At 49.3% G+C, this 27,606-nt stretch overlaps 2 protein-coding genes across 3 annotated transcripts in view; one reads left to right on the top strand and one right to left on the bottom strand.

The window, feature by feature from the left end:
• NR2E1 (nuclear receptor subfamily 2 group E member 1) overlaps positions 1-24,563 on the bottom strand; it is a 51,208-nt gene extending 26,645 nt beyond the window's left edge. Inside the window, exons 1-4 of one of the 2 annotated variants that reach the window (XM_053295675.1) lie at positions 23,716-24,563; positions 13,628-13,773; positions 7,438-7,525; positions 4,317-4,552 (exon numbers count right to left, since the gene is read on the bottom strand). In XM_053295675.1, the coding sequence (XP_053151650.1) occupies positions 4,317-4,552; positions 7,438-7,525; positions 13,628-13,773; positions 23,716-23,740 (495 nt within the window). In that variant the 5' untranslated portion in view covers positions 23,741-24,563. Of the gene's footprint in view, positions 1-4,316; positions 4,553-7,437; positions 7,526-13,627; positions 13,774-15,644; positions 16,008-23,715 lie in introns of those variants that run through there. The other variant, XM_053295590.1, reaches the window with a different exon arrangement.
• Positions 77-3,236, top strand: LOC128344821 (uncharacterized). Its single transcript, XM_053295781.1, has 2 exons — positions 77-304; positions 2,274-3,236. The coding sequence occupies exons 1-2, from the start codon at positions 192-194 to the stop codon at positions 2,794-2,796; spliced, it is 636 nt and encodes a 211-aa protein (XP_053151756.1). The 5' UTR covers positions 77-191; the 3' UTR covers positions 2,797-3,236.
• Positions 24,564-27,606: the final 3,043 nt, after the last annotated feature.

The following is a 27,606-nucleotide window of genomic DNA, read 5'->3' as shown; positions in this document are numbered from 1 at the left end:
GTGCCTCTGCTCTTTTTCATTGTTCTTTTTCCTGAGTGGTTTTATTTTTAAAAAAAAAACAGAGGGGAGCATTCAATAACTGTATCCTCTACTTTATTCTGTTTTATGTATAGAACAGAACTTAATGATTAAACTGAACAGGAAAGGACAGCCATGAAGCCCCAGAAGAAACTGATGGCATTCTGAACAAAATGTTCACCCATATTCATCACCAAGGCCATTATGGGAGTTCTGCCACAATGTGGAAGCCACTATCATCATCAGAGCCACTTAACATTTCACAGAAGAAAAAAGGGACATTCTGGTATACAGGTCACAGCCTTATTTTCTAGCCACAGTTTATTGCCTGAGCATTCTCTCTCAACTAAGCCACAGATCTGAAAGCTCTTTTCTGCTTGCTGAATACTGTGGCTCATATACCACACATGGAAATATGGGCAATTGGACCACCATCTATGCTGATGTATCAGTGTAACCACAGATGATGGTGTTGCACAACAGCACTGTTCTGCTCTGGCACAAAGCTGCACAAAATGCACATGTGCAATGCAATGCCCATTATTTCCAGTGGATATTGTGTTGCACAACTGTGCTTGCACAACTTTACACCAGAGTAGAACAGCACGATTGTGCAACACTGTCAGCAGAGCACAGCACTGGCACAGGAGCATGGGTGGTGCTCCAACCGCCCACATTACCTTGCATGGTGTGTGAGCCACCATATTCATTTACTTCAGAGTTGTCTGTTCCACAATGTCTCCTAAAACAGTTTGTATTTGTGAAATGACCAGAAAGGTTTCCAGATGTTCAACAGAATGCTTAATCTGGCACTAGATCTGCTGCTATGGCAACTCACACACTTGCACACTCTGGAGAGGTAGTTATGGGAAAAGCCACCTAATGGCACAGCGGGGAAGTAACTTGCCTAGGGAGCAAGATGTTGCCAGTTCGAATCCCTGCTGGTATATTTCCCAGACTATGGGAAACACCTGTATTGGGCAGCAGCAATATAGGAAGATGCTGAAAGGCATAATCTCACACTGCTTGAGAGATGGCCATGGTAAACCCCTCCTGTATTCTACCAAGACAACCACATGGCTTTGTGGTCACCAGGAGTCGACACCGACTCGACGGCACAACTTTACCTTAGTTATGGGGAAGGGGGTGGAAGAGAAGCTAGGCAGCCCTCTCACACATGTATGTGTGCATTAACAACATGCTTAAAAGGCATTTTAAAAGGTAAAAACCTTAAAGGGCAAAATACAGGGAGAGTGATTTACCAGGAATAGGTACCAGAAAATAGAAACTGTCTCTAGTAAATAGGAACATTTGGAGCATATGCATCATGTGCAGTTATGGTTCAACCACTGGCCCTTGCAGTCCTCCCTGGGAAGGATGATGGAGGCCCAAAGTCCAACATCCTGACCAAAGCTCTGTGTGCATGCAACCAAAAAGACGAACATATGCAGCAGCTGCATCGTTGCTCATGCAAAGAGTGAGGGCCATTTTCCACTGCTCTCTGCTTTGCAGCATGGAAATAAGTATGTTCCCGAGGGGCTGTGTGATCTCCAGGGACATATTTTCATGCAGGGCAGCCCGGAGGAATTGCCTGCTGAGCCCTAGAGCCTGGTAAATGCTGCTGCTTGCTATAGCTAATTGTCGAGTATAAAGCAGTATTTGAGGGCATGTTTGGGGATTAAAGGTAAAGTGTGCCATCAAGTCGATTTCGACTTCTGGCATCCACAGAGCAATGTGGTTTTCTTTGGTAGAATACAGGAGGGGTTTACCATTGCCTCCTCCCACACAGTATGAGATAATGCCTTTCAGCATCTTCCTATACCGCTGCTGACTGATATAATACCTTAACCTTCCCAGACTTCTGATAGTGCTTCCCATCATATCATGACTCACTGGGTTGCACTGAATGTATGTACCAATCATGGTTGGGCAAAGACTATAGCTCAGTGCTGACAGAGCAGGTGCTTTGCATGCAAAACATCCTAGAGCTGGGAAAGGCCCTTATCTGAAATCGTGGAGACCCACTGCCACTTAGACAATACTGAACTAGATGGACCAATGGTCTGACACAGCTTTCTACATAGCCTGGGATAGTCACGCTGACATAATTAATAAGAGGATGTTGGTTCCAGTATGTTTAGATTGACCTCTAGCACTACATTTGGCATAGCGGCACTATTTGAAGCTGTTTTTCCATATATGAATGGACAGAATAGAATACGTCAGTATAACTAGGGATGATCCATCTATTCCAGGGCTGCTCAACTTTGGCTCTCCTGCAGATGTCAGCCTACAACTTCCATGATCCCTGGCTATTGGCTACTGAGGCTGAGGATTATTTTAGAATCGACCGTCAACAGTAAAGGATCCAGCAGTCAAGAAATATGCTGCAGACTAGCACTTGGTAAGGTAGCAATTGGAAAGGTAGCCTTGGAAAGGATATTTAGATGCCATGTGGTGTCTACACCTACAAAGATTAGAATCGTTTGGACCATGGTTTTCTCCATGACACTCTATGGATGCGAAAGTTGGACCTTGAAGAAGCAAGATAGAAAAAGCATCGACACTTTTGAACTTTGGTGCTGGAGAAGACTTTTGAGGATACTATGGACAGCCAGGAAAACAAACAAATGGATCATAGAACAAATCAATCCAGAATTTTCACTTGAGGCACAAATGAACAGGCTCAAAATGACTGGACACAATATGCGAAAACCCAGCTCCCTTGAGAAGTCCGTAACGCTGCGGAAAGTTGAAGGCAAGAGAAGAAGAGGATGACCAGCAGCAAGGTGGATGGACTGGATTACGACAACAATGAATGCACCACTGAGAGACCTTAAAGGCCAAGTTGAAGACAGATCATCCTGGAGAGGATCTATCTATGTGGTCGCTAAGAGTCGACACCGACTTGACAGCATTTAATCAATCAATCAATCAGTCCAAAAACAGCTGGGGGCAAAGTTGAACAGGCCTGATCTATTCAGAAGCATCTTGACCACCTTGGAATCATCTACTTAAGTCCAGCTCTAAACAGCTCACATTTGTTAGTATGCAAGTGGAACCACTTGTGGCATAGTTGGCAGAACGTAACCAATTTGCCCCCCACTCACGATGCCATACATGTCACCCAGTTAATAATCACAACAATGCATAGACTGTATTAGACCAGCAGTCAATGAGCCAAAGAGAATAAAAATTTCTTTGTATAGCACCTTTTAAGTGTGAAAAGCACTCCCAATGTCTCGTCCTGATGTAATCAAGTATTACGGCACTCTCAATAGAATTGGCAGAAGTCCTTTGCCAGCATTCCATCACACTCTAGCCTCAAACCAGGACATAGAACCCAGGGCTGGAAAACGCAGATGAAGGAGTTGGGGCTATGTGGATAAAGGCTAGGCCAGGTATTCCTGATCCCTATTAAATAAGGGACAAAGTAAGAATTCTGCAATCTGGGACATAGCTGAGAGAGGGCATCCCAAGCTTCATTCATAAACATCCCTTTGTTTTCCTCCCTACAAATAAATGGCAGGCCTGGCGGCTATTCACCTGTTCGGGGTGGGGGTGGGGAACAAGGCACTTGTTGCAATTAGATTATGGTGCAATGCTAGCTACAATTGCATATGATCCTTAGAGTGAATGGTGTAGCTTCCACCAACAAGGAGTGCAATATGCAAGCCTTCTCTCAATAAATCCCACCCATCATAATGATGGGGCATTTTGCTAATTGCAGATAATATTCACAACACTATGACTGCAATAGCTACACTAGCAGAAAGTGAAATTGCAGCATCGAAAAGCCAGTTGAAATATTTCCCCAGCTTTGAGCTACAAATACCTGCTCCTGTGCCTATTCCTGAAAAGTGCACAACTGGAAATACTCACAAATCATTATGGTAGCTATTTCCATAAGCAGAGTGCAATGGAAAGGAGGTATCTCTTTTCTCTGAAGTGTTTGCTGTGAGTATGCATGAATTCCTCCCCTTGATATTACATAAGTGGATTATGTAAACAGCTATTTGCACCAACAAGTCAGGGAAAATAACATCAGAATAGACTCCCAGGACCACAGTGTGGGAACTGCAGAGGAAATGTGTTTCTGTAGTAATAGCTATGTGTCAGCAGGGAGGATGTTGTGTGGATTATATACAAGTGAGTACAATTCCCACTGGTGGGGAGAAACATTTGGTAAGGCCAAATAATGGACTTATTTCACTATCAAGATTTCAAGATCTGATTTCTTCAGAAAATCAGACCATGTTGCATTTCTTTCCCTAAATCAAGAAGGAAAAAGAGCTCACCTTTGGAGTTGGTTGAGCAAGGCCCACCAAGGTCTGCCTTTCAGAGGTGGTAGAAACTGCAGCCAGTTCTAGGTTGTGAGGTTCCAGCTGTGTAACAGCCGTGAAGAAGGCTGGGGTGGGGAGAGCTGCAGAAGGGAAGTGTGGTGTGGCTCCATTCTCTTCTTTGTGTCCTCTGAAATACAGAGCTACTTGTTTCCTTATGGTGGATGTCCTTGGTCCCCTTTCATGCTGAACAGCTGGAAATCAAAATCTTGGGTTAGCATGCTACTTGGAGCCTGAAAAATACCCCTTTGAAGTTCATAGAAAATATCTAATTGGATTAATTGGCTGGGGAAAACATCTCTAAACTTATCTGTATAAAATTAGGCCTTTGCTGCATGTTTGCTGCTATCTATGTGCCCTGCTGTGATGTCATAAAGTATTCCCAAGTATTAATAAGAGTGAAGGCATGAAGAATAGAATGTTCATAAAGAACAGAACTTCTGTAAGGATGTGAACGTGAGTTTGGTAGGGAAAAATCTCACATACAGCATAGGAAAAGGAGCAGGGTGCGCTCTGGTAGAGAGAAAGGAATGAGAAGGATATGCTGGGGAATTCTAGAGGCCGTGAGATTTGGGCCAAGGGACTGCAAGGACAAAGAGTTTGTGGCAGCAGTGTTGTGTGTGTGGAGAGCTAAATTTTACATACCAGTGTGAACCAACTGGATAAAGCTTCAACATCAGCTATCCAGCAGTGATATGTAAACAAGCTGATTCGAACATAGGGAGGGCAAATGGTACAACCTGCAGACCCACACTACCTTGGAATTCAGAAAAGGGCAGAGAACATTTGCTACTTTAACATTCAGTTGAGCCCTGCTGAATCAGACCAAAGGTCTATCTAGTCCAGCATCCTCTTTCTCAAAGTGGCCAACCAGATACCTCTGGGAAGCCCAGAAGGAGGATATGTAGGCAAGTAGCCTCCGCCTCCGCCTCCTCCTCCTCCTCCTCCTCCTGCTTCACAGCAGCTGTTGACTGACATACTGCACAGCAAGTATGCATCCAAGAGTAGGGGCCCCGCTGCTTCCACAACAGCCAAGAGCTCATGCATGTATTTAATGAAGGCAGAGCAGGCCTGCTCAACTTAGCCCCCCCCAGCTGTTTTTGGACTACAAATCCCACAATCCCCAGCCACAGTGGCCAGGAATTATGGGAGTTGTAGGCAGGAGGGCCACAATTGAGCAGCCCTCAGGCAGAGGCTACTCTGTGCCTCTGAAGCTGTGTGTCATTGCAGCTGCAACTAACTTCCAATAGAAATGATGGTGTTTGGTTGCAGCTGTGATGATTCACAGCTTTGGCGCAATCTCCACCTTCAGAAGGTGCATGCATGGGCTCTTAGCTGGCACGGAAGCAGTGAGCCCGCATCCCTCTTGGATGCATGGCTCACTGCACAGCATGTCAACTGTTATTCTGATGTATACTACCACTGAACCTGGAAGTAGCATCTAGTAATTGGGCAGCTGACAAATCACTTTCACCAGTCTTCAAAGGAAGCAAACATTATTCAAAGATAGGCAACAAACTGAACAGGACAATCACAAAATGTGCAGTTCCCATATTCTTCTTTTTCTTCTTTTTAAATTCCCAATTCAAAGTCATTGCCTTGCATGTGGGAAATGCAACATAGTGGCCCCAATCCAGATATAGTCCAACATTTAAAAAGGTATTGTACAAGACTATTAATGTGTGGAGGCAAATAGCATTTGATTACTAGGATCACTTTTGGCAGATGGAAATATGCAGCTTCATCCACATTAAAGCAGCAACAATGGGGGATGTATTGAATGATGCTCCTCTGGATGCACATAGCATCCTGTCCCAGTTATACTCTTCCAAGTTCTGATTGACTTACACATGTGCAGTGACATCCAGAGTCAATCTATGTGTGTGAAGAAGGCAGATCTTTCAATCTGTCCTTTTCCTTTGTAGGTACATAGAAACATAGGAAGCTGCCTTGTACTGAGTCAGACCATTGGTCCATCTAGCTCAGTATTGTCTACCCAGACTGGCAGCAGCTTCTCCAAGGTTACCTGCAGGACTCTCTCTCAGCCCTATCTGGAGATACCATGGAGGGAACTTGGAACCTTCTGCATGCACGTGTGCAGATGCTCTTCCAGAGTGGCCCCATCCCCTAAGGGGAATATCTTACAATGCTCACATATAGTCTCTCATTGAAATGCAAACAAGGGTAGACCCTGCTTAGCAAAGGGGACAATTCATGCTTGCTACCACAAGACCAGCGTATCAACATCCAACGCAGGCCTGCATTTGCACAACTGTTCCACATGGGGGGGAGAGCGGGGGGGGGTAAGCTGTAAGCTGTTTGCAGGGGTGGAACAACTGTGTTCACAAAGATGACTTTGTGTCTTAAGGGCCTGCTAAGAGCCACAGAGTTACACTGGATGCAGATGATACATTGAAATTATGTCCTGCTGACAGGACAACTGTTCAAGTTCTTGGAAACTATCCATGTAGATATTCAACAGGTTTTGTTGGGGGTGCATACTTGATCTGTGGTTGCTAGTGTTAATGTACGATGAAGTCAGGAAACTCATCATCTCTGCCTCCCAAATATGAGCCTACTGGGATATCTTCAAGCATTTCTGATGGTGCCCTTCTTAAATGTACCATCTAAGGCAAGCGTTCCCAGTCTTGGGCCCCCGGATGTTGTTGGACTACAGTTCCCATCATCCACAGCCACAGTGCCCAAAGGCATTGGGAATCCCTGATCTAAGGCAACTATATAGAAACAATTACTATATAGCTACTGGAATACTTTTGATTGAGAGGTATAATTTTGCAATGAAAGACTGGTGCTTCAAAGGGATCATCAAAAGAGAAGTGTAGGAAATTGTAGATGTTGGTGAAAGCCCTAAGCACAGACCTATGCTGTAAATCACATTTTATTATTATTATTATTATTATTATTATTATTATTATTATTATTATTATTATTAATTATATTAGAATATAATCCATATAACATAATATAAATAAAAATAATAATAATTAACATAGTATATATGCTGGCTGTCCATTCCTCTACTGGAAATAAGAGGATACAAGTACCAAATAACAAGTACCATCTTTATTCATGTTGACTTCCAAGCACTTCTTCAGCCGACACGCCCTGCATTGGTTCCGATGCGTCTTGTCCACCGGACAGCCTCCCTAGAACAAAGAGATTCCTTTATGAATGGGGGGATAGAAAGTGAATCTCAGTAAGAAAATTCTGGAAGAGGGAGGTGCCTGGTCATCTCACTAAGATGTTTTATTTATTAACGTATTACATGTACATTGACTGCCCTTCCTCCAAGGAGCTCAGTGCAGCACGCATGATGGTTCTCCTGCCTCCATTTCATCCTCAAAAGCCCCCTGTGAAGTGGGCTGGGCTGAGACTCATTCAGCTTCATGGCTGAGTGGGAATTTGACCCCATGATCTCCTCAGTCTTGGTCCAACATAGCTCCCTTCCCCATTCCCTGCGACATGATCGCCCGTCCATTCAACACTTCACATGGAGCCTAGTCCAGATTTCCACCAGCAAGAGCGGTGTTTTTTCGTGATTGAAACAGCTGGCGGAAGAAGGGAAGCACCCGCAGGCTGTTCTAGAAGCTCTAGATTGCCTTTCAGCACCCTAGACAGCTACCTCCCACAAATCGCGGTGTGGAGCCCCAGACGAAGAGCTGGAGGCTGGTAGGTCAAGCCTCGCCTCCATCACACAGCCCGATCTTGACTTCCGGATGGTGTCGCCTCCCCACGGCCTGCAGGCCTACCGCAGCTCAGCTCTGCACCCACCACGCAAATTCTCCTCCTCAGGCTTTCCTGGGTCTCTCCCAACCGTGCTCCGCCAGCCCCGCGCCGCGCAGGTTCCATTAGCTGTGTGCATCGGGTCACACACACAGAGAGCCATTCCCCCGCCCCGCCGGCCACCGAAAGGCCTGTGCTATTCCCAAAGTCTCGATGTCCTGCTTCTTCGTGGCTCCGCTAATCAATATCTAGCGCCGTAATGGACAGGAGCATATCAAGATCAAGGCCGAACAAAGCGAAGATGAAACAAGCGTCCGTTGTTTAGACGGGCGTAATGTTGGCGCACGAGATGGACCCCAAGATCGCAATTTGCAAAGCAGAGTTAGACCACGCGAAGTAAAAGATCACTCATAGATTCTTGGTCCAATGCTTTGTAAACGAAAGTCGCTCCGGTTTAAAACCGGGTGTGTGTTCCTAAGAATGAATGGGCGAGTGCGTTTGTATTAGGATAATCCCCAAAAGAAGAATCAGTCCAACTTGTTCACCATAATTACGAAGCGAAAGTTACAGCAAGGCAGATTTGGCTTGGATTAAACATGGCGGGAGGCTCCAATTCCAACCGTTCGGCAAGCAATTGCATGTGTGGGTTAAAGAGGCTGGGGACCTTGGGCTGTAGACAGAGGCACTTCTGGAATTATTTATGTGCAGGATATCCTATAATGAAACTGGACAAGATGACTTTCTGGGCCACCCTTCTAAACACACTTACTTGAGAATAAATCCCAGTTAACTCCGGGGGACTTACTTCCGATTGACGTGAGTAGGGTCGGTCTCCAAAGCGTGTCACTCAGTACTGGCACCAGAAAAGAATGGGCGGGGGGTGGGTGGGGAGAAGACAGGAGAGGCAAAGAGCGAGCTGTGTCCCGCATATTATTATTTATTTATTTAACATATTTTTAGACCGCCCAACACTTGCGTCTTTGCGCGGTTTACAGCAAAGCCAAATGAACAGAAAAAGTTAAAACGTTAGTTAAAACAAAATGATTGAAATACTTAAAATATTACAATTTAAAATGTTTAAAACTGTGTTTAAACTATTAAAACTAAATTTAATTAAAAGCCTGGGTGAACAGATGCGTCATTAAAGACTTTTTAAAAGTTTTCAGAGATGGGGAGGCTCTTATTTCAACAGGGAGCTCATTCCAAAGCCGCGGGGCAGCAGCGAAGTCCCTGAGTAGCCACCAGACAAGCCGGTGGCGACTGCAGATGGACCTCTCCTGATTATCTCAATGGGCAGTGGAGGGGCAAGAGTTCTGAAACAGAAATAGGGGGCGGGTGGAGGGGCAAGCCACTTGTGGAGGGGGCGCTTGCCCTCTGGCACCTCCCGCCCAGCTACTCTTGGTAAGTGTTTATAGCATTGTGGCAGCAAGCATGAATTGCCACCTTTGCTAAGCAGGGTCTACCCTGGTTGCATTTGAATGGGAGACCACATGTGAGCACTGTAAGATGTTCCCCTTAAGGATAGGGCTGCTCTGGGAAGAGCATCGGCCTGCTTGCATGCAGAAGGTTCCCAGTTCTCTCCCTGGCATCTCCAAGATAGGGCTGAGAGAGATTCCTGCCTGCAACCTTGGAGAAGCCGCTGCCAGTCTGTGAAGACAATACTGAGCTAGATGGACCAATGGTCTGACTCAGTATATAACAGCTTCCTATGTTCTTCTCTGTCTCAGGCGGTTTCTTTCTGTAACTAGAAAAAGTTACTTTTGCAACATCTCTACCAACTTAAACCTAGTCCAGAAATCTTTAAAAACATTTTTTAAAAAGAGAGCACTCAGTTTCTAAAAGAATGTGAACAAGTCATTACTTTTAGCAGGATTCACTATCACTTCCAAATAAATGTAGCTGGGCTACTAGTCCCTTTGGTTTCCTTGGACCTCGCTTCCTGAGGAGAGCTTGACCATGCAAGCCTAAGTACGAAATACTTCGTTTCCCTCTAACTTCCTGAAATGAGGATCTGGATATAATTGCGCCTTCAGTGCTTAGGGGCGATGGGACACCAGGATAATAAATAAAGGCCAAACAAAGTGGTACCTTCGTGTAAAGATTCTTTTAAGATCCAGTTGGCAGCTTGCTTCTCCTGTTTGGAGCAAGGAAACTATTTCCCCCAGGTACGCACAGATGTTCCTATTATCTCGGCTGTTAGGGAATTTCAGGAGAAACTAAACTTATTCTCACACACAAAAACGTATGAAGGATCCAGCGCAGAAGACAAGTGACCGCCCATTGCTGTGCATGTCTTCTTGGAAGTAATCCCACTGAGTTCAAAGGGATTTAAATGTTCGTAGGACTGCAGGCCTGATCACAACACTTCTTAAGGTGACTTGAGGGATCCCAACAGACTCTTCCCCAAACCAGCCACCTCGAACTTCGACTCAGGTCGGACAAATAGCGACCAGGAAGCTTCTTCTTCGCCCCCATCTGTGCTTAGACAACAAACACCTGGTTGTTTGTTCATCACAGAAGCTGGACTTGGAAGCGGACGGATTGGACGTGATCCAGTTCACGGCTAGGGTGTGCATGTAGAACGTGAGGAGCGTTCTAATTGCACCTGGCAAACAGGTGGCTGAAGAGCAGGATTCGGTCCTACCCATCATTTTCACTTCCGCCCAGGTCAAAGAGAAAGCGCCTGAAGCTGGAGAGTCGCTTGGAAAGGACGCTAGAAGATGGTCCTGCTGAATCAGACCAAAGGAGGGAAGGTCTGTCTAGGCCGCATCCCGTTCCCTACAGTGACCAAAACGCAGAGTCGTCCAGCGTCCGTGTAGGCTTGGGAGAGTGACAAATAACTCAGTATCCCAGCCCAGGGAGTTGATTTGAGCCCCGGGTAGTCTAGGACTCATTGCCTCCTCCGGATTCAGCCCGGAGCATTCCGACACAAAATTATTGAATCGAAGCCGCCCTCTGGCTTAAAGGGAGTTAAGAGCAAATCGCGTAATGCATCTCTTGGCTTGCAAAAAGAAACGGTTTTCCAAAAACAGTGATCGAAGGAAAGTGTTGCCAAGATACTACATGCACCGCCATACTTCATTGAACCGCTTATTTAATTGATTACTTAAGTACAACTAAGGCGCCTGAACAAAGTTAGCCTTAAATCACCTGCAGCACAACCCTAGACAGACTTAGAGGGCCCTAAACCCCTGGGAATCAGTAAATTTAGGCGCAGGTAAGTTTTGGATGTAACCTCCTTTATGACTACTATCCGTTGAGGTTTACTCGGAAATCATTCCAACAGCATTTAAAGGAGGCTTTCCCACTATGGAGTGTATACACAAGAGCCGGCTTACCTCCCAAAACACGTTGATCTGAGGGCAAAATCTCTGCAACCGGATCCAACGCACGGTTACTCAGAAGTAGGTTCCACTTCTCAAATAGGGTTTACTTCCTAGTAAGTGTGCATAGTATCCTAGCCGGATCGGCTTGGTTTGTTAGGTATTAATATATTTATTCAAATACTTGCAAACACCTCGCAGTGTTCAAAGCGGTTTACAAGGTAAGGAAAGATATCTTTGAAAATGTACAGTTATTAATGATTTGATTTCTCAGGGAATATGTGAGGTGGCTGGTAGAAATGGGAATGAGCAATAGTGGTGTACGTACAATGCCAAGAACACTGCTCAATATTTCTTGTTTTTGTTTTACAGCGAGTTCGGAACGCTTTGGGAACACCGATTTCCTTCGATTGCTGTTGTAAGAATCCTTCTCTTTTGTACAACGGCTGTTTAACCTTTATGGGCGAGGAGAGGGGAGTGCTCAAGAAATTAAATTATATTTCTTAGTATTAACTTTACAAGACTGCATTTAAGTGGTCCAACAATCCACATGTGTTTGTGTCTTTTTACAGAAGGAATAAACGAATGAATCTGGTTGGCTAACCTACGGCAAGTGAGACTTGCACCCCAAACTCAAAGGCCTAGTAAATTCCATTTATTTCAATGGGGTTTCAAAGCATGCTGGTGGCAAACGCGGGTAATCAACAATGTAGAGAAAACACACATAACTGGCAGAAGAGAGAAGGTTCTCTCTGGTCCAGTGCGTCTACAGGTGCAACAGAATAACTTACTAGGGGATAAAGTGGCGTTCGTGTGTGCCATTTCAGAGTGCAGGTAGGAGATGCCTTTTTAAATGCCTCCCATTTAAAATCCCTGCAAGTGTTTAAAAAAACACCCACCCACAAAACTAGTGCATTCTAGAGAAAGGTTCTAGTCCATCCCGCTCCCTAGCTATAGGGAGCAATATCACTAGCTAGTTTTATCCTTTAAAACAAAAAAGGGAGGAAGGACATTCAAAAAAGTGGCTCTCCCGCGCCCGTCTTCCGCCTCAAGTGGTACAGTCCATTCCCCTCGGGACGCCACCACTTCCTTCGGCTGCACGTGTCGGCCAGACAGTGTTCAGCGGAGTTCTTCTTCCTTCCTGAGGTCCGGACCCTGGGCACACCCAAGCGCGTTCAAGGGCCGTTACTTTCTTGGAACCCATTTGGACCTTCCTCTTCACTCTTGTTACACACCTGGAACTTCCTCGGGGCAGTAGTTATGTTTGGTGGATACATCCAGATTGCAACCCAGGGTTTCCTCGCCCTTTGTTGCCTTAGAAGAGGGTCCGAGAGTGCGAATTGGATCACCTAACAGCTGCAAGTTACGCACTCGGGCGTGCCACTGATGTCCATGGCACCACGAAGCAGGCACTGCAATGACTCCCACGGAACGCCGCCATGGGCTCATCCGTGCAGGCTGTTTTCTCGGATGCAAGCCTCATGGAGGTCAGTGGGAACTTGCTCCACGTTGGGATTACAGTCAGGCAGTCCGGTCCTTGCCGTGGTTGTTCGGAAGTAAAGGTGAATTCCTAGGCACGCTTACCTGAGAGTAAACCCTGCTGAATTAAGGGGTGTATGTGTGGGTCTTCCTTCCAAATCAACATCCTTAAGTTCGAGCTGCAATGAGACTGCTTCTTGTCCGTGTACATGAGACTGTGGCCTTAGAAGGGCCGTAGGGGGGCTGGATCGGCCCCTAAAGAGGCGCCTGAATCGTCTCCTTTTGCTCAAGCAATGAAAATGCCCGGAACTCACTTGAGCTCCACAGCAGGTCCTCTTGATTGGAGCAGGAGATCCGGTAATGGACACCGTATCCAGCCTGCCCTTTTGGCAGCAACTTTGGCTGTCCAGATGTTCTCGGACTACATCTTCCAGTACCCCCCGTTTGGGATCATTACGGAGGGGGATGATGGGAGTGGTAGTGCAACAACGTCTGAGCACCCAAAGTTGGGGAGCTCTCTGGTTTAGAGCAAGTCAACCCCGGGTGTGCCTTGATGGACCCTCACTCGGCCACATTTCAAAGGGACCCGCCCGGAGACCCAGTGGCGGCAAGGGGGTGAGGAGGAGGAGGACCGAGGCAGGTGGACTCACCAGCGAGGAATGCTGCTGTCCGAACAGGAGGGGAGTGGGACAGGCGGTTAGGAAGTGGGGTGGTGACTGGTACCTGATTTCCCGATTTGCAGACATAAGTGCGGTTTCTTCTGATGCTGCGTTTGAAAAACCCTGAGCATCCGTCGCAGGCGTAAACCCCGTAGTGCTTGCCGGAGCTGCGGTCGCCACACACTTTGCAGGGGATGTCTAAAATCCGGCCTGGAAGTAGACGGAAAGAGGAGAGAGAAAGACAAGGGCGGGTGAGCAATCGGGCCGACCTGAAGCGCTGGGGCCGGGCGGGGGGTACTAGATCGAGGGGCGGCTACGGCTGCTCTTGCTGCTATGACAAACCTCTGTGGCCGCTTTCCGATGATTTCGCGGGGTGACTCCGAAGAGGGGGAGCAAACGCTCTCTCCGAAAAGCAGTTGCCCGCCCCCAGCTGCCCCCTATTTTTGTTTCAGAACTCTTATGTGGAGCACAGCTCCCCACTCGGAAAGGCACTTCCCCGCTTCGGTTCCCCTCCCAAGCCCCCCCCCCACACACACACACCAGCCCCGGTGTCGCCACTGCTCGACCTGCCTGTGCTCAGATCCTGAGACTTGCAGGACCCAAGTATTGTGGCAAAACTGACAGTGGAGGGACCGGCTGGAAAGTTCCAAGCCCGATCCTAGGAACGTTTGCTGGAAAGTAAGTCACAGTGATGCCTATGAGACATGAACCCTATTCGGATTTTAGGAACTTAGGGAGCTGCCTTCTACCGAGTCAGACCATTGGCTCATCTAGCTCAGTAATGTCTACATAGACCGGCAGAAGCTTCTCCAAGGTTAAAGGCAGGGATCTCTCTCAGCCCTTTCTTAGAGATGCTGCCAGGGTGGGGGAACTTGGAACCTTCTACACACAAGTCTGCAGATACTGTTCCCAGAGTGACCCCATCACCTAAAGGGGAATATCTGACAGCACTTGCTACCACAAGACCAGCTCTTTTGTTGTGTCTGTCTTCAGATGTCAGTACACTCGTACATGTTATTGTGTGAGTGACTGTACCTGTGCTCGTTTTACAAATGAACCTGAGTACATGTCCCTCAAATGCATGGTACAAATAGGAAAGCCCTATTCACACGTTATGTACCACGCTCCTACAAGGAGTGTACAGTGTACACAGGCACAGTCATTCACACGCTGTGTTGAATACATGTACAGCAACAGACACCCTGTCTCTACCATGCATTTGAGAGGTCCACCCCCAGGTTCACTTTTAAAATGAACGCAGGTACAGTCATTGTCACAAAAACATAGACCCAGTCTGAAGTGTACTAAAGTAGCAGCTTTACCAGAATGTAGCCAAACTGAATTCAATAGGTCTTACTTCTGAATTCTTAAACATGCATAGTGGTTTTCAACTGGAGTCTGAACATATTGGAGTCTGAACATATTGGCAACCTGTTGGTGTATAAGCCGACCTCACACTGAATTCAGTGGCCTGGGCTTCCAAGCCAGCTTGCTTAGGGGCGCAGTCTTAGGATCTTAACCCTCGTTCGAAGTCTGTTCCACCGACTTCCAGAGTATTTAGCTCCGATTAAGGCTGAAATCCTAAACGCACATGCAGTGAATCCAGTCCCATCCGTGTTTACTCGGAAAGAGCTTCAGTAGTTGACGTCAAAGTGTGTGTATAGGATTACTTTCACACCTGGGGGAAGTTCCATAGTTCTCAGTGAGATTCTCATCAGAGTCAACACATTCAAGGATGTGCTACGCCCCCTTACTTAGAGGCACCATCAATGCCATATACACACTCGTTCGGATCAAGAGAAGTCTTCTCTCTGACTTCAGTGGTTTGAAGGATTAGCCTTCAGTGTTTGGGAACCAAGGGCGGGAAAAACCCTCCCCACACGCTTAAATACAGAACTTCGCCAGAAAGTTCTTAAAGCATTCATGCCAATGGATCTTACTCTGAAGGAAGCAGAGCACTAATCCAACGAAAGCAAAATCAAACAGAAATAGACCCAGACTAATACACGTGGGAATGCAGTTCCATTCGATTCTCAGCTCAGTCCACTAACATTTTCTCCAATGAGCGTAATAGTACTTACTATGCAGCAGTGACGTTACTGCAAATTCAGAAGTGCAGGCGCTCTCTCCATGACAGCCGCATGGCCATGCCCACACCTGAACAGCCAGAGAAGCCGAGAAGTACCGGCGCGGCCCCCGCTCCATTACACCCCTGCTACCTAGTGAATATGTTTAGAGTCATGCTTCGTTGTCAGCCTGCGATGCAAAGCAGGCTTCCTTGGAAGTCCCATTACAACCTCTGGAACTTAGTGGCAAACACATACCAGTTCAAGTCGCCCTGTGTATGCTTATCCTTATAGACCGCCTTCCTACCCGCAGGGTAGCCTAGGCGGTTTACAATAAAATAAAAACCATACAAAAAGTAGCAACTTTTCAGATACAAACAAGTGGTCCTTGAAACCAAGTTTGGGATGTTCGACCGGTTGTGCTCTCTCTCCAACTCTTCCTTTGCAGTCTGTCATATTTCTCCTAGGCTATCACTCGGGGAAAAGTCTGTTGAAATGAATGCACTTTACTTGCAGGTAAATGTGCTTAGTGGCTGGGAGTCAATTGCATTCCCTTTGAATCGTACAACTCTAACAATGCTTAGACCTTTCTTTTAAAGAGCGAATGTTAAAATCCACATTACACAACTATGGAAGAAGTCGTCCCAGAGAGAATTTGTCTGTCCTTTTCTCTGCACCCCAACAGCCAGTCAAAACCCGCTTTGCCTTTCATGGTTCTGAAGTGTCTCTCTCGGGTAAGACCGATCCTAACCAAGCAATGCCGTGGCACTGTGGTGTCCTCCTTTTGCCTTCCTCATAGCATGCCAACCTTGCAAGACTGGTGTTGTCTATACACGTTTGGTGCACCCCCGTCTCATACATATTTATTCTAAACGAAGTCCCATTCATTCTATTGTCACTCACAACTAAGTACGCATGCTCAGGGCCACACCTTAACGACCCCATCCTGAGGTGGAAGTCAGTCCTATGGATTTCAGTGTGGCCCAAGGTTCCGTCCAAGTCGCTCTCCTGTCCTCACACAGTCCCCCTGGAAACCGTTTTGCGTGATATACGTACAGGCTGCAGTGCAGGTGCTATTTGCGAGCCACGACTGATGCACGCGGAAGCAACTCACGCAACTGGACTGCTCTGGAGCAAGTGGGCCGAGGCGTAGGTGTGGTTTTTTAGGACGGGACGGAGCCTTCCTTCCAGCCCCATCTAAGGCGGCATTGCGCCTGCTGGGGACAGGCCAGCGTGCAAAGGAATGCAGCTGCTGCTTCCAGCCCGATCCTCCCCGCCTCTCCTTAGAGGAAAGCCCCGCGGTGTTCAGTGGGGCTTCTTCCCGGGTAGTCGAGCAGGAGATCGCAGCCTTCAAGCTGCGAGAACCCCACTCCCTGCCTTGCGAAGGAGTCCCAACTGAATCCGAGGAGTTCTGGATTCAGCCTAATAATTCATGCAGGGCACCGATAGCGGGACCCCCTCCCCCCCCCCCGCCAGAGGACTGTTTGGAAGCAGGAGCCGAGCCCCGCCCCGCAGTCCCTCGGCCTAGCAGGAAGGGACACCGCCTCGGCAGCAGCAGCCCCCTTCTCCTCGGGGAGGAGGGAGGGTGTGTCGCCGCCCGCGTGGGGTGGAGGGAGCGGATTCCGAGCCGATTCTTCCGCTGGCTGGAGAAGCCCGAGCTGCTTTCAGCCCCAACTCTCGACCAAGGCCGCCGGCCTGCCCGCCACACCAGGGGGACATTCGAGGACTGGGTTAACTTAGTGACCCCCCCTCCCCTCCCGAACTCGCTTCGCCGCCTTCCCAGCCCGTGGTGCAGGCTGCCAGCAGCTCCTCGGCTCTTTGGAACATCTCGGCAGCTGCCTGCCTGCAGCGGGGCAGCCCGGCCTAGAAGCAGCGGCCGGGGGATGAGGAGAGGGCGGGAGGGAGTCGAGGAGGAGGAGGAGGAGGAGGAGAGGCCCGTTCCGACCGCCAATCAGGCCCAAGAGGTCCGGCTCAGGGGGCGACTTTGGGGGCGTCTCCCGCCCTGCCTCGGACTGCAACCTCGCGGGGCGGCGGGCGGGGGCGGGGCGGGAGGCGATCTGGAGGGGAGCTGGGCTTCTCGAGCGGTGTCGTTACACGCCCTCCTCGCCACCTGCCTATTGGGTCACCAGTGACCCGTCAAAAAGAGTAGCATGGGAATGCGGGCTGCACACAATGGCCGCAGCGGAGAGCACTCGACTCCCCGCCCCTCCCTCCCTCCCAGCCACGGCTCGCCTTTCCACAATCCCTGGGCGGGAGGGAAAGCCGACATGCAACGGGGCCATCCCCCGGTGTCGGGTGTCACCTCTGCCGGTCGGGCAGGCAGACTGCACCACAACTCCCCGCACTTTCCGTCCGCAAATCCCAAGCGCGCGTTCGCGGCCGGCGGGGCTCCTTGGCGCTCCCGGCTGCCCCCGGCGCGCCCTTTCCGGAGCAGGCTCATCGCAAGAGCTCCGCTCTTTCCCACTCTCCTCCCTGAAGACCGATTTCCAACCGCAGCTCGGCATACCTCCTGGGCACTAAATGCCTGGAATGGCGGGGGCTTTCTTCCCACTCCGAATGTGTGGGATCATGGAGCTAGAGGGCCCCTCGCTTCTCTGGCCAGGGGGCCCTCAGGATCGCAGCTCCCTCCCTCCCAGTCGGACTAGCCCAGATGGCAGAGACTGCTTCGTTTCCATTCCGTCCCCTTCGTTTCCATTCCAGTGATGAAGAAGTCGTCTTTTAACCCTACTTCCTTGGAAGTAAGTCCCCTCGAAATCCATAGGATTTACTTCTGAGCAAATACCGCGGTACTTCAGGATGGAGCTGGAAACGTGCCATTGCCTGGGACGTAAATAAGGAACTTCCTTGAAAGTACTGTGAAGGTGCTGCTTGCCCCAGACTCCCAGCACGTATCTTTCATTTGTGAGACCAAATGAAATAAATTGGGCACATTTTGCTTTTAAAAAAGACCCCACCACCAATCATTATAAATAATAATATAGACAAAACCTCGTGAAGCACAAACATATTAGAAGATCCGAAATAGTTATTTAGCCTGCAGTCCTATTATATACATTTACTTGGGAGTAAACGCAATTGAACTCAGCAGGACTAGTAAACGTGTATAGTCCTAGTACTACGTGTATAGGATTGCACACACCTATAGCTTTTTCATACCTACCTGGCCTATATATGGAATTTCCGGAGTCCCGACTTGAATATATGGAACAAGGGACGGGGGGAGTACATATTCTTTTTAAAGTACAACTTTGGACCACAAAATCATACTTCGGAGCAGCCCTGTTTATTTTAATGGGCTATTTCAAAGTAAATGAGTGGTGGATATCAGAACTGACGCCCGGTCTCAATCATGTTTCCTCTGAAGTAAATTCCACTAAGTTGAATGGGGCTTTCTCCAAAGCACTTTCACATAGATGCTTATAGGATTAAGGTTGCAATATGATGCCCTTCCGCTTTGGCTTATGTCCCACCGAACTCCTGTTTCGGAGGAAAATGTGCAGGTGAGGACTGAGATGATAAAATATTTTTAGACGGGATATATTCTATGAAAATGGACAACATCTGAGACGTAATCACGTAAGCAGTTCTGACTGCCAAATCAAGGGCAGTTTACCGTTAATTTCACACCGAATCCGTATATTAAATTATAGGATAGATCACTTATTGTATGGCTGTTCTTTCTGTGACTCCCATATCTCTTTCCCGTTACATACTTATAGACAAATTGCATTGATGTCTGCTCGGTTCCTGCCATTCACCTGCTGCTATTATGTTAGGTAGATTCTGTATCGATTCTATGGTATGCTGTCTCTATACCTGTTGATTCTGCTCTACCCCATCCCCAAGGGACCTGCCTATTACATTTTGGCGAGGCTTATTTTAATTAAATATAATATCGACGCCAGTCGATAAACAATGTGCTTCCTTATTTCAGCCCGCGCCACATACTCGACCTAAGGCGATATTTACATTATATTCAGGGCGGTAGAATTTCCATTTGCCATCAGACTTAACTTTACAGGCGGAGATATGCAATATGCCAATGTACTGTAAGACGCCCCGGGACAATCCACCCGGACTGAGCATGCTTACTCAGAAGTAAGTCTCCCGATATTGACCAAGGCGAGGCTTACTCCCAAGTAAGGCTTGTAGCTTTAGCCCTGGGGATCGAGGGGATGGCTGAGGGCGCGCTCGGCGCCCTCCCTATAGAAATCCATGGGGCCGATTTGTCCTTCGCAGCATTGCCTTTCCCCGCTTGCCCACCCTCGTCTTCTCCCCCAAACCTTGGCCCGTTTCCCGCTGCCTTCGCACCCTCCCCTTTTCTGCAGCTCTGCTGGCATTTGGGGTCAGTCTCTGGTGGGCCCATTGAGGCCGCCTCCCCAGCAGCAGGGGCTGCTGGGCTGAGAAACATTCTTGGGCTGCCGAAGGATGCCAGGCGACGAGCGAGGGAGCCCCGTTAACTTGACACGGGGTCACCAGATAGCTGATTAACCCTGCGTCGAGGCCCCAGCAGTCTAACGGCAAAGCCCGACGGGACCCGGGCCGCGCTGGGAAACCGTTTGGAACGTCCCTCGACGGGGCGTCCTGGGGGGCTTTTTGTGCCTAGTAATTGCTTAAAGATATATGGCAGCTTCGATTACTGTAATTACCATCAGAGGCTGTTGAAAGAAGTTAGGCTGCTTTGCGAGGACTCCTCGACGGGGTCTGATTACCACCCAAGCAGAGAGATCACATCTGACATCACTCCAGCCTGGCGGAAGGGAAAGCGGAGCCAGCGCCAGCGCCGAGCCGAGAAGCTGTGGCCAGCTGCACCTCCTGCGGCTCTAGCCAGACCCCAGCCTGACAGGGGGCTTTCTTCCTCCCTAGCTCGCCTGTGTGGAAGGAGCACAAGAGCGGCGATCCTGGGTATTGCACGGCCGCCAGTCTGCTCGGAAGTAAACGCCACTGGGCCCTCACCCCGGCTACCTTCCGAGTCAAGACCTGAGTGCCCCTTCCCAAATCAAGAGGGGGGCATTAAAGGGGTGGGGAGGACTCAGGAAGTCAGATCTTGTCTCAGGGAGTAGTCAGTTTTGTGGGTGCCTTCAGCTCTCCATGCATTAAGGGCTGTAAGGCCCAAGGGGCCCGATCCCAGCCCAAGTGTCTCCTAGTTTTCCACGGGAGCCTGTTCAATTAACTATATAACCTGTAAGAAACATCCCTTCTGATTTCAAAGGGACTTGCTTGCCGGGAAGCGTGCGCAGGATTGTAGCCGGACACACGTGCTTCGCCTGAAGCCCCGGGGCCTGACCATGCCTGGCTTACAAGGGGCCGATGGAATTCGGCCACTGGAGTCCCAAGAAGACTGCTTCAGATCCATCTGCAACTGGCTGAAACCGAGGCTTAGCGCTGGAGTACAATGAATCCACACAGCCATTAAAATCAACGGGAGTTTAGGCATTGATGCTTATTAATGTCAATGGGGACATGAAGGCGACTCCAGCCTGGGTTGGTTGCTAGGATCGCACTAACTCCCATCCCGGAGCAAAGTTTTCGAGAGAGTAGCCGCAAAATGGATCATTTCGCGAGCTGCCTCCTAAGCCAATGCAATAGTAAATTAAGAGCGATTTTACTTCCAAATAAGCGGGAGTTAGATTAGGACGCTGACCGGATTTCTCTGCTCCCGAACTAATCTTCTAGTAGCTCGTGTGTCACATCTTTTACTTAGATTACAGGGGTGCAGGCAGAGCGAACGCCGCAGGAGAAAATTCTTTTAAATTGGGGGGTTGGGAGAAAAGACACTTTCGGGAAGGAGATATGGGTTATCAGGTTTGGTGGGGGGAGCTCAGTAAAATGAGGGGGGACTTCTTAATTACATCTGCACCCCTGGGAAGTAAAGTCCCGATTATTTTAATAGGACGCGCTTTCTTTGGGCTGTAACTAACGATTCGGAGCACTCTGGAAATTAAGTCCCATTGAAAGTAACGAGACTTACTTCCTAGGAGGAGCATCCCATCACAATACATGGAAGCGAGTTCCATAGCAATCTATGGGAATGAATCGGATCAGGTTTGAAAAACCTGTGTCGGAGGGGAGTGTGCCAGATGGCCCAGAAAATGACTCCTTCTCCCCCCACCCCTTCTTGGCCCCCGTTAACCGAAACAGGCTGCAGGACCTGGCAGCACATTCCAAGGGCACAGACATAACTTTTTGTTTCAAGTGTCACATCCATATCCTCTCTCGGTTGACCCCAGTTTCTGTAGCTGGACAAATTCACACAACGGACCCGTCGTGCTGGACACCGGTGTAGCTGGAGATACACTCCAAACCGAACCCGGACAGCGGGGAGTCCCATCTCATTTCTCCCGGCGGTTTGACAAAACCCCGGGCGGGGACTAGCGGAGCTCAGAGAGTAGGGCTGGGTTGCAGCCCTTCTGAACACTTACCAGGGAGTAAACTTCACCGCGCTTAGAGGGACTGACTGCATTCCTAGTGCGAAATATCCTGAGCTGAAGCCACACGAGGTTCAGCTGGGCCACGAAGCAGGCTGGGTTGAATGTGCCTGACCTCTTTTTAGACGGCCTTTGGGAAAACCACCCTCTCTATCGACCCCCAGTTTTACAATTCTGTTTATTTCCCACTGCCTAGAATGTTTTCGAGAATGCTGGTTACACAGCCTAGGGGGTAAGCTCCCTGGATAGCGTTGCTATCAGATGCATCCAGATAACAACCCTCCCCCCCAACCCCCAAAACTATTTGGGGTGATTCTGATATTCCATAGCCATCTTTATTTTTGCGATGGTAGCTTTTATTACTTTTTTTAAAAAGTAACTGTTTATTTTCATTTTTTAAAATATGAGAACCCTGACAGAAATGGGCCATCATGCATGTTTTTCATTCAAACTCCTCTATCTACTCCATCTACAGAATAAAAAAGGACTGGTTTCAGATTATTTGCTTTCTTGGAGAAACTTTTGAAAGCCAGAGGATCCAGGATAAGAGCAAGAGGAATAAAGTTAATTTGTAGCAACACACCACGCATGCATTAAAGATGAAGGAGGGTGGAAGGTTAAAACGAGAAGAAAACACAACACATTTCAAGGAAAGGGATCGTGAGAATGTAATCTTTAAAAAAGCACACGTGTTTCTCTCTCTCTTTTTGGTTCTTTACTTTAAAGGTTTTTCCAAAATGTCACTCTTTCTCACCGCACGTTCTTGCTCTAAAACGGCCTAAGCCATCACTTGTCACACACCAAATTGGATTGTGTATGTTACTGACCCCATGCATATTATAACAAAACTCCAGAAGTCCCTTTTGGGATTTCTATCATGTGAAGCCAACTCCTAGCCAGAACAGTCAATCAGGCTGAGGGGGAAAAGAGAGAGAGAAGAAGAAGAAGAAGAAAAAATAAATTCCCCCATTCTGAGGTGTATCCGGATTTAGGATTAAGGGAAATGTGACTTTTAAGTTGTTTCTGCTTCCCTCTTTTGCAGGATTATTCGATAAGGCTGGAAATGGTGTGCAAAGTATTCCCGCTAAATCCGCTTTCAACAGAGCCCCCCTTATGCGATTCTGTGGCATTCACTGATCTGAAGTTTCAGACTTTTCAAAATATGCTCATTGCAGAAGAAGAAGAAGAAAGTTGTAGAGCTCCTCAAACATTTCTCCTCGGCTTCGCCTTTAACCAAACTTCCACGCCAGAGATGTCTATCTACTGCCAGGACTGGCCTAATTCGAGAAACGGAATGAAAACCCACACTTTGTTTTTCTCCTCCCTCCTCCCACCGCAAACTGAAAGTGAATCAGAAGTCCGAGCGGGGCCTCCAAGCCCAAACCTCAACCCATCTGGAAATGACCCGGGCTTTCAAACGCGCGCGCGCGCGCCCGCACACACACACACTCGCAGGGGAAGCCAATACTTCAGCGCGTTTACTTGGGAGTAAGGCCCGGGGTTCGACGGAACTTTCTCCCAAGTAAGTGCGTCTGGAGGACCGCGAGGCGCCTGGGTCAGAGGCGAGGAGAGCGCGCGGGTGCCGCCGCCTGGAACACACCAGCCTCGGGCAAGAAGCGTCTCTGGCGAGTGCGGGGCGGGCGGCCACGTTTACCCACTTGTTGATCCTGCCGGCTTGCTCATGCTGGAGTCCCTCGGGACGGCGGCTTCGTCCGCTTCTGCTGCTTTTCCCCAGGAGCCGGCGGCAGCGGCGGCGGCGATCTCCCGCTGCCTTTCGCCCGCAGCCCCCCTCAGGCTGCCTGGAGCGCTTCTCGCCGCGGGGCTTCGCTTCTCCTCGCTGCGCGGCTCCGGCAGGCGTGACAGCAGGTGCCTTCCCCAGGCCTGGAGTCAGAAAGCCGCCGGGGAGGGCATCCTCTCCTTCCGCGCGCCGGCCTTTCTTGCCCAAGTCACTTTTGCAGTTGCTTAGAGGACGGGACTTGTGCAAGGGGGTGCGGGGGGGGGGCGCTCGCTTGGCGAAGGGAAGGCCGAGAGGAGGAGGAGAAATCCTCTCCAGGCGCTAAGAAGTTGCTTTCCTTCCCTCGTTCCGGCTTGAAGAAGGTGCTGGTGCTGGTGGCTGGAGGTGGTCCGGCTGGGCGGGGGCGGAGAAGTGAGGGGGGGGGGGTTTTAACAGCAACACGAAAGAGACGAGAAGGAGGCAGAAATGGTGAGCCGGGCTGAGGGGCTCGGGGCGCTTAGGCAGAGATCAGAGGCTGGAAAATAAGAAAAAGGAGTGGCGGGGGGAGCGTCAGGGGAGGAGGCAAGGCCTGATTCTCAGCAAGCGAATGGCACCAACCAGGGGGGGAAAGAAAAGAAAAAGAAAAAAGTGAAAAGGTTTCCAGAAGTTCATCACACTGGCTGACTTTGTGCTGTGAGTCTCCAGCCCGAAGCGCCTGTAATATCCCCCCGCAGCTCTGACAGGCAGCCAGCGGGGAGGGGAATGGGACTCTCTGTGCTCCTCTCGCCTCCTTCCTCCCCCCCCCCGCCCCAGTCCCTTCCCCGGCAAGCCAATTCTTGGCGATGGGTGTGACGTCAACTCAGGGCTGGAAGGGGAGAGGGAGGGGGAGGGGGTTAAATGCTAATGATATTAATGAACCTCCAAGCGGCTTCTACACAGGAGTTTGCCGAGCTGATTTCGGAGTGGCTCTTTTTATTTTCTTTCTTTTCTCTCTCCCCCTCCTCCCGTTGGTGCCTCTTAGTAATGAACGCGAAGGATTAAAAAAAATACATTATTATTGCTTTGCTATTTACTTTTTTGGCCTTAGCTGGGCGGTTGGGCTTTTCTCAAAATCCGATTTCCCTTCTCGGCGGCGTGGTTGACTTGTTAAGGGCGATTTTGATCCGCAGCGCTCCCTCTGGACTTAAAAAGTGTCACTTCAGGCCATGCGGGGGCGTGTTGAAAACTTGGAGCTGCGGGCGAAGGTGAAGGAGGCCGGCGGCCTTGGGTGAGGCAGCGGCTTCAGCGCCCCGGCCCAGGTTAATGGAGAGACGCGAGAGAGGAGGATGCGGCGGCGGCGGCGGGGTGAACTTCTTCCCCACCCCAGTTGCTCCCGATCCCAAGAAGAGATGTTTCGGAGGAAGGGGCTGAGGAGCCTGGCGCGGAGCCCAGAAGCCTTCCGTCGTGCGCACACTTCTTGGGAAACCTTGCGATCCCCACGGCAGGGAAAGGGGCTTTGCTGCTGACTCTACAGACAGGGGAGCGCGATGTCCGAGTTCCAGGAGCGGGAAGGGCTTGGCCAGCAGCACTTTCTAGCTGGGTTGGCGAGCCCGACGTCAGCCAGGAATTCACCACCTCCCCTCTCATACCAGTTTGCTCTGCAACATGGAGCTCATGATACTGATCTACCTGGTCGGGTTGTTGTAAGAAGGCTTGTGGTGGGTGGGAAACATATACACGCTTAGTATTTTATTTATATCTATGCAAACCGCTTTGGGAACTTCTGTTGAAAAGCGCTATATAAGTATTCATATTTATTCATATGCTGGTCACTCTTATTGGTCTGTCATCAACCAGCGTTCAAAATGCCGCAAGCCAGCTGTCGGGTTGAACAGAGCTCTTCTTCATAGAAGGGGTTCAAAGCAAAACAGGGTTATTGTGTGCATATCTCGTTCCCAAAACTCTGATCTTGTTTGCCCAGATGCTATGTACTCAAAGCTAGTCCAAACTGCACACATCATCCTCCATCTACACACTACAGTCAATGCCTCATTCCCGGTTACAGTATAACGCAATCAGTCTGCGTTGGTTAAAACGATGCCGCCAACCTTTGGCCTGTTCTGTTAAAGTTACAGACTTACCTAACAATAGAGATCTAAAACTGTTCTGATTGCTCGTCCAAATGGTCTGGAGGCAAGTCCCCAGTTTCAGCTGGTCACTGAACACCCCCGCCCCCATAGACTTGAGTATCACTTCTCCAAACAGCTTAAACGGGGGTTCTCAAATGTGGGTCCTCCCTGGATGCTGTTGGACCACAACTCGAGGTACAGTGGGAGTTGCAGACAGTCCAACAACATCTGGGGACCCAAGTCTGAAGCTCCCCTGTCTCCCTGCATCTCCTGGTAGCCTGTCTCTGGTTACAGCAAATCTCAGACGCCTTAGAGGAAAGTGGAGAGTTTCTTCACCAAGACTGGGCAACAAGAAAATAGAAACATAGGAAACTGCCATATACTGAGTTAGACCATTGGTCCATCTAACTCAGTATTGTCTTCACAGACTGAAGACAATACTAGCTCAGTATTGTCTTCATAGACTGGCAGTGGCTTCTCCAAGGTTGCAGGAAGGAATCTCTCTCAGCCCTATCTTGGAGAAGTCAGGGAGGGAACTTGAAACCTTCTGCTCTTCCCAGAGTGGCTCCATCCCCTGAGGGGAATATCTTGCAGTGCTCACACATCAAGTCTCCCATTCATATGCAACCAGGGCAGACCCTGCTTAGCTATGGGGACAAGTCATGCTTGTTACCACCAGACCAGCTCTCCTCACCAAAAGGATTGGAAACAAACCTGCTAACCCCAAAAGGTCACGATTAATCTTTGAAGGAAATCTCCTAATGTTCATTTTCTTAGACTTTTATTATATATAGGAAAATAACTGTCTCATACCAGTCAGATATTTGGCCCATCCAGCCCACTGTGGTCTACACCAGGGGCAGGCAACCTTGGCTCTCCAACTGTGGCTGAACTACAGCTCCCATCATTCCCCCACACTTGAGTGTGGCTGGGGACGATGCGAGTTGTAGTTCAACCACAGCTGGAGAGCCAAGGTTGCCTGCCGCTGGCCTACCCTGACTGACAGCAGCTTCGGGGTTTAGGTAGGAAACTTTCCTCGCCCTGCCAGGAGATGCCAGGGACTGAACCTGGGACCTTCAGCAGGAAAAGCAGATGCTCTACTGAGCTCCGGCCCCCATGCATAGTGAAATATGCGGGTGTGAGATGTGATCTATAGCTTGTATCGCTGTGGCCCTATCCACTCGCCAACAGCCAAGGCTGTACTTGCAGCATCTATACACACACGCAGGTACGCACCCACACATATACACAGTATCTGGCTTTCTTCTACGTACTCAAGTCGGCAGAATAAAGCAAAATCGAGCCAGTAAAACCGCCGAGAGCAAACAAGGCCGGGCCATAAGCTGCAACAGAGATAAGGCCAAGAGGCAGTGTAGGGGAGAGGTCCTAAAGTAAGGGGGCGGTGGTGGGTAGAGGGCTTTTATTCCGCAAGAGTCAGCTCTGGTAGACCACCGTCATGGCTCTGCCTCATTGCGGCACCTTCTCCATCTCAGCAGCACACAGAGCCCCAAAGGAAGTTCCATGTTTGTTTAGGGTGTGGCGGTGGAGGAAAGCCGCGGCCTGCTCCAGTAGCAGCAGCAGCCCTCTTTTGGGCGCGCGCTGCCCGTGCCTCTCTCTGGCGGCGGCGGCGACTCCCTCTTGCCTTCGAAGAGGGCCCGGATGTGCGCCGAGCGGCTGCGGCCTGTTCCTTAAGCCAGCGGCTCGGTCTCTCATCCGCGGCCCCTCCC

The sequence above is a fragment of the Hemicordylus capensis genome, chromosome 1 (genome assembly GCF_027244095.1).
Source record: "Hemicordylus capensis ecotype Gifberg chromosome 1, rHemCap1.1.pri, whole genome shotgun sequence".
Taxonomy (NCBI): domain Eukaryota; kingdom Metazoa; phylum Chordata; class Lepidosauria; order Squamata; family Cordylidae; genus Hemicordylus; species Hemicordylus capensis.
Note: the sequence above shows the minus strand (reverse complement) of the source record. Positions and strands in the feature narration are given on the sequence as shown.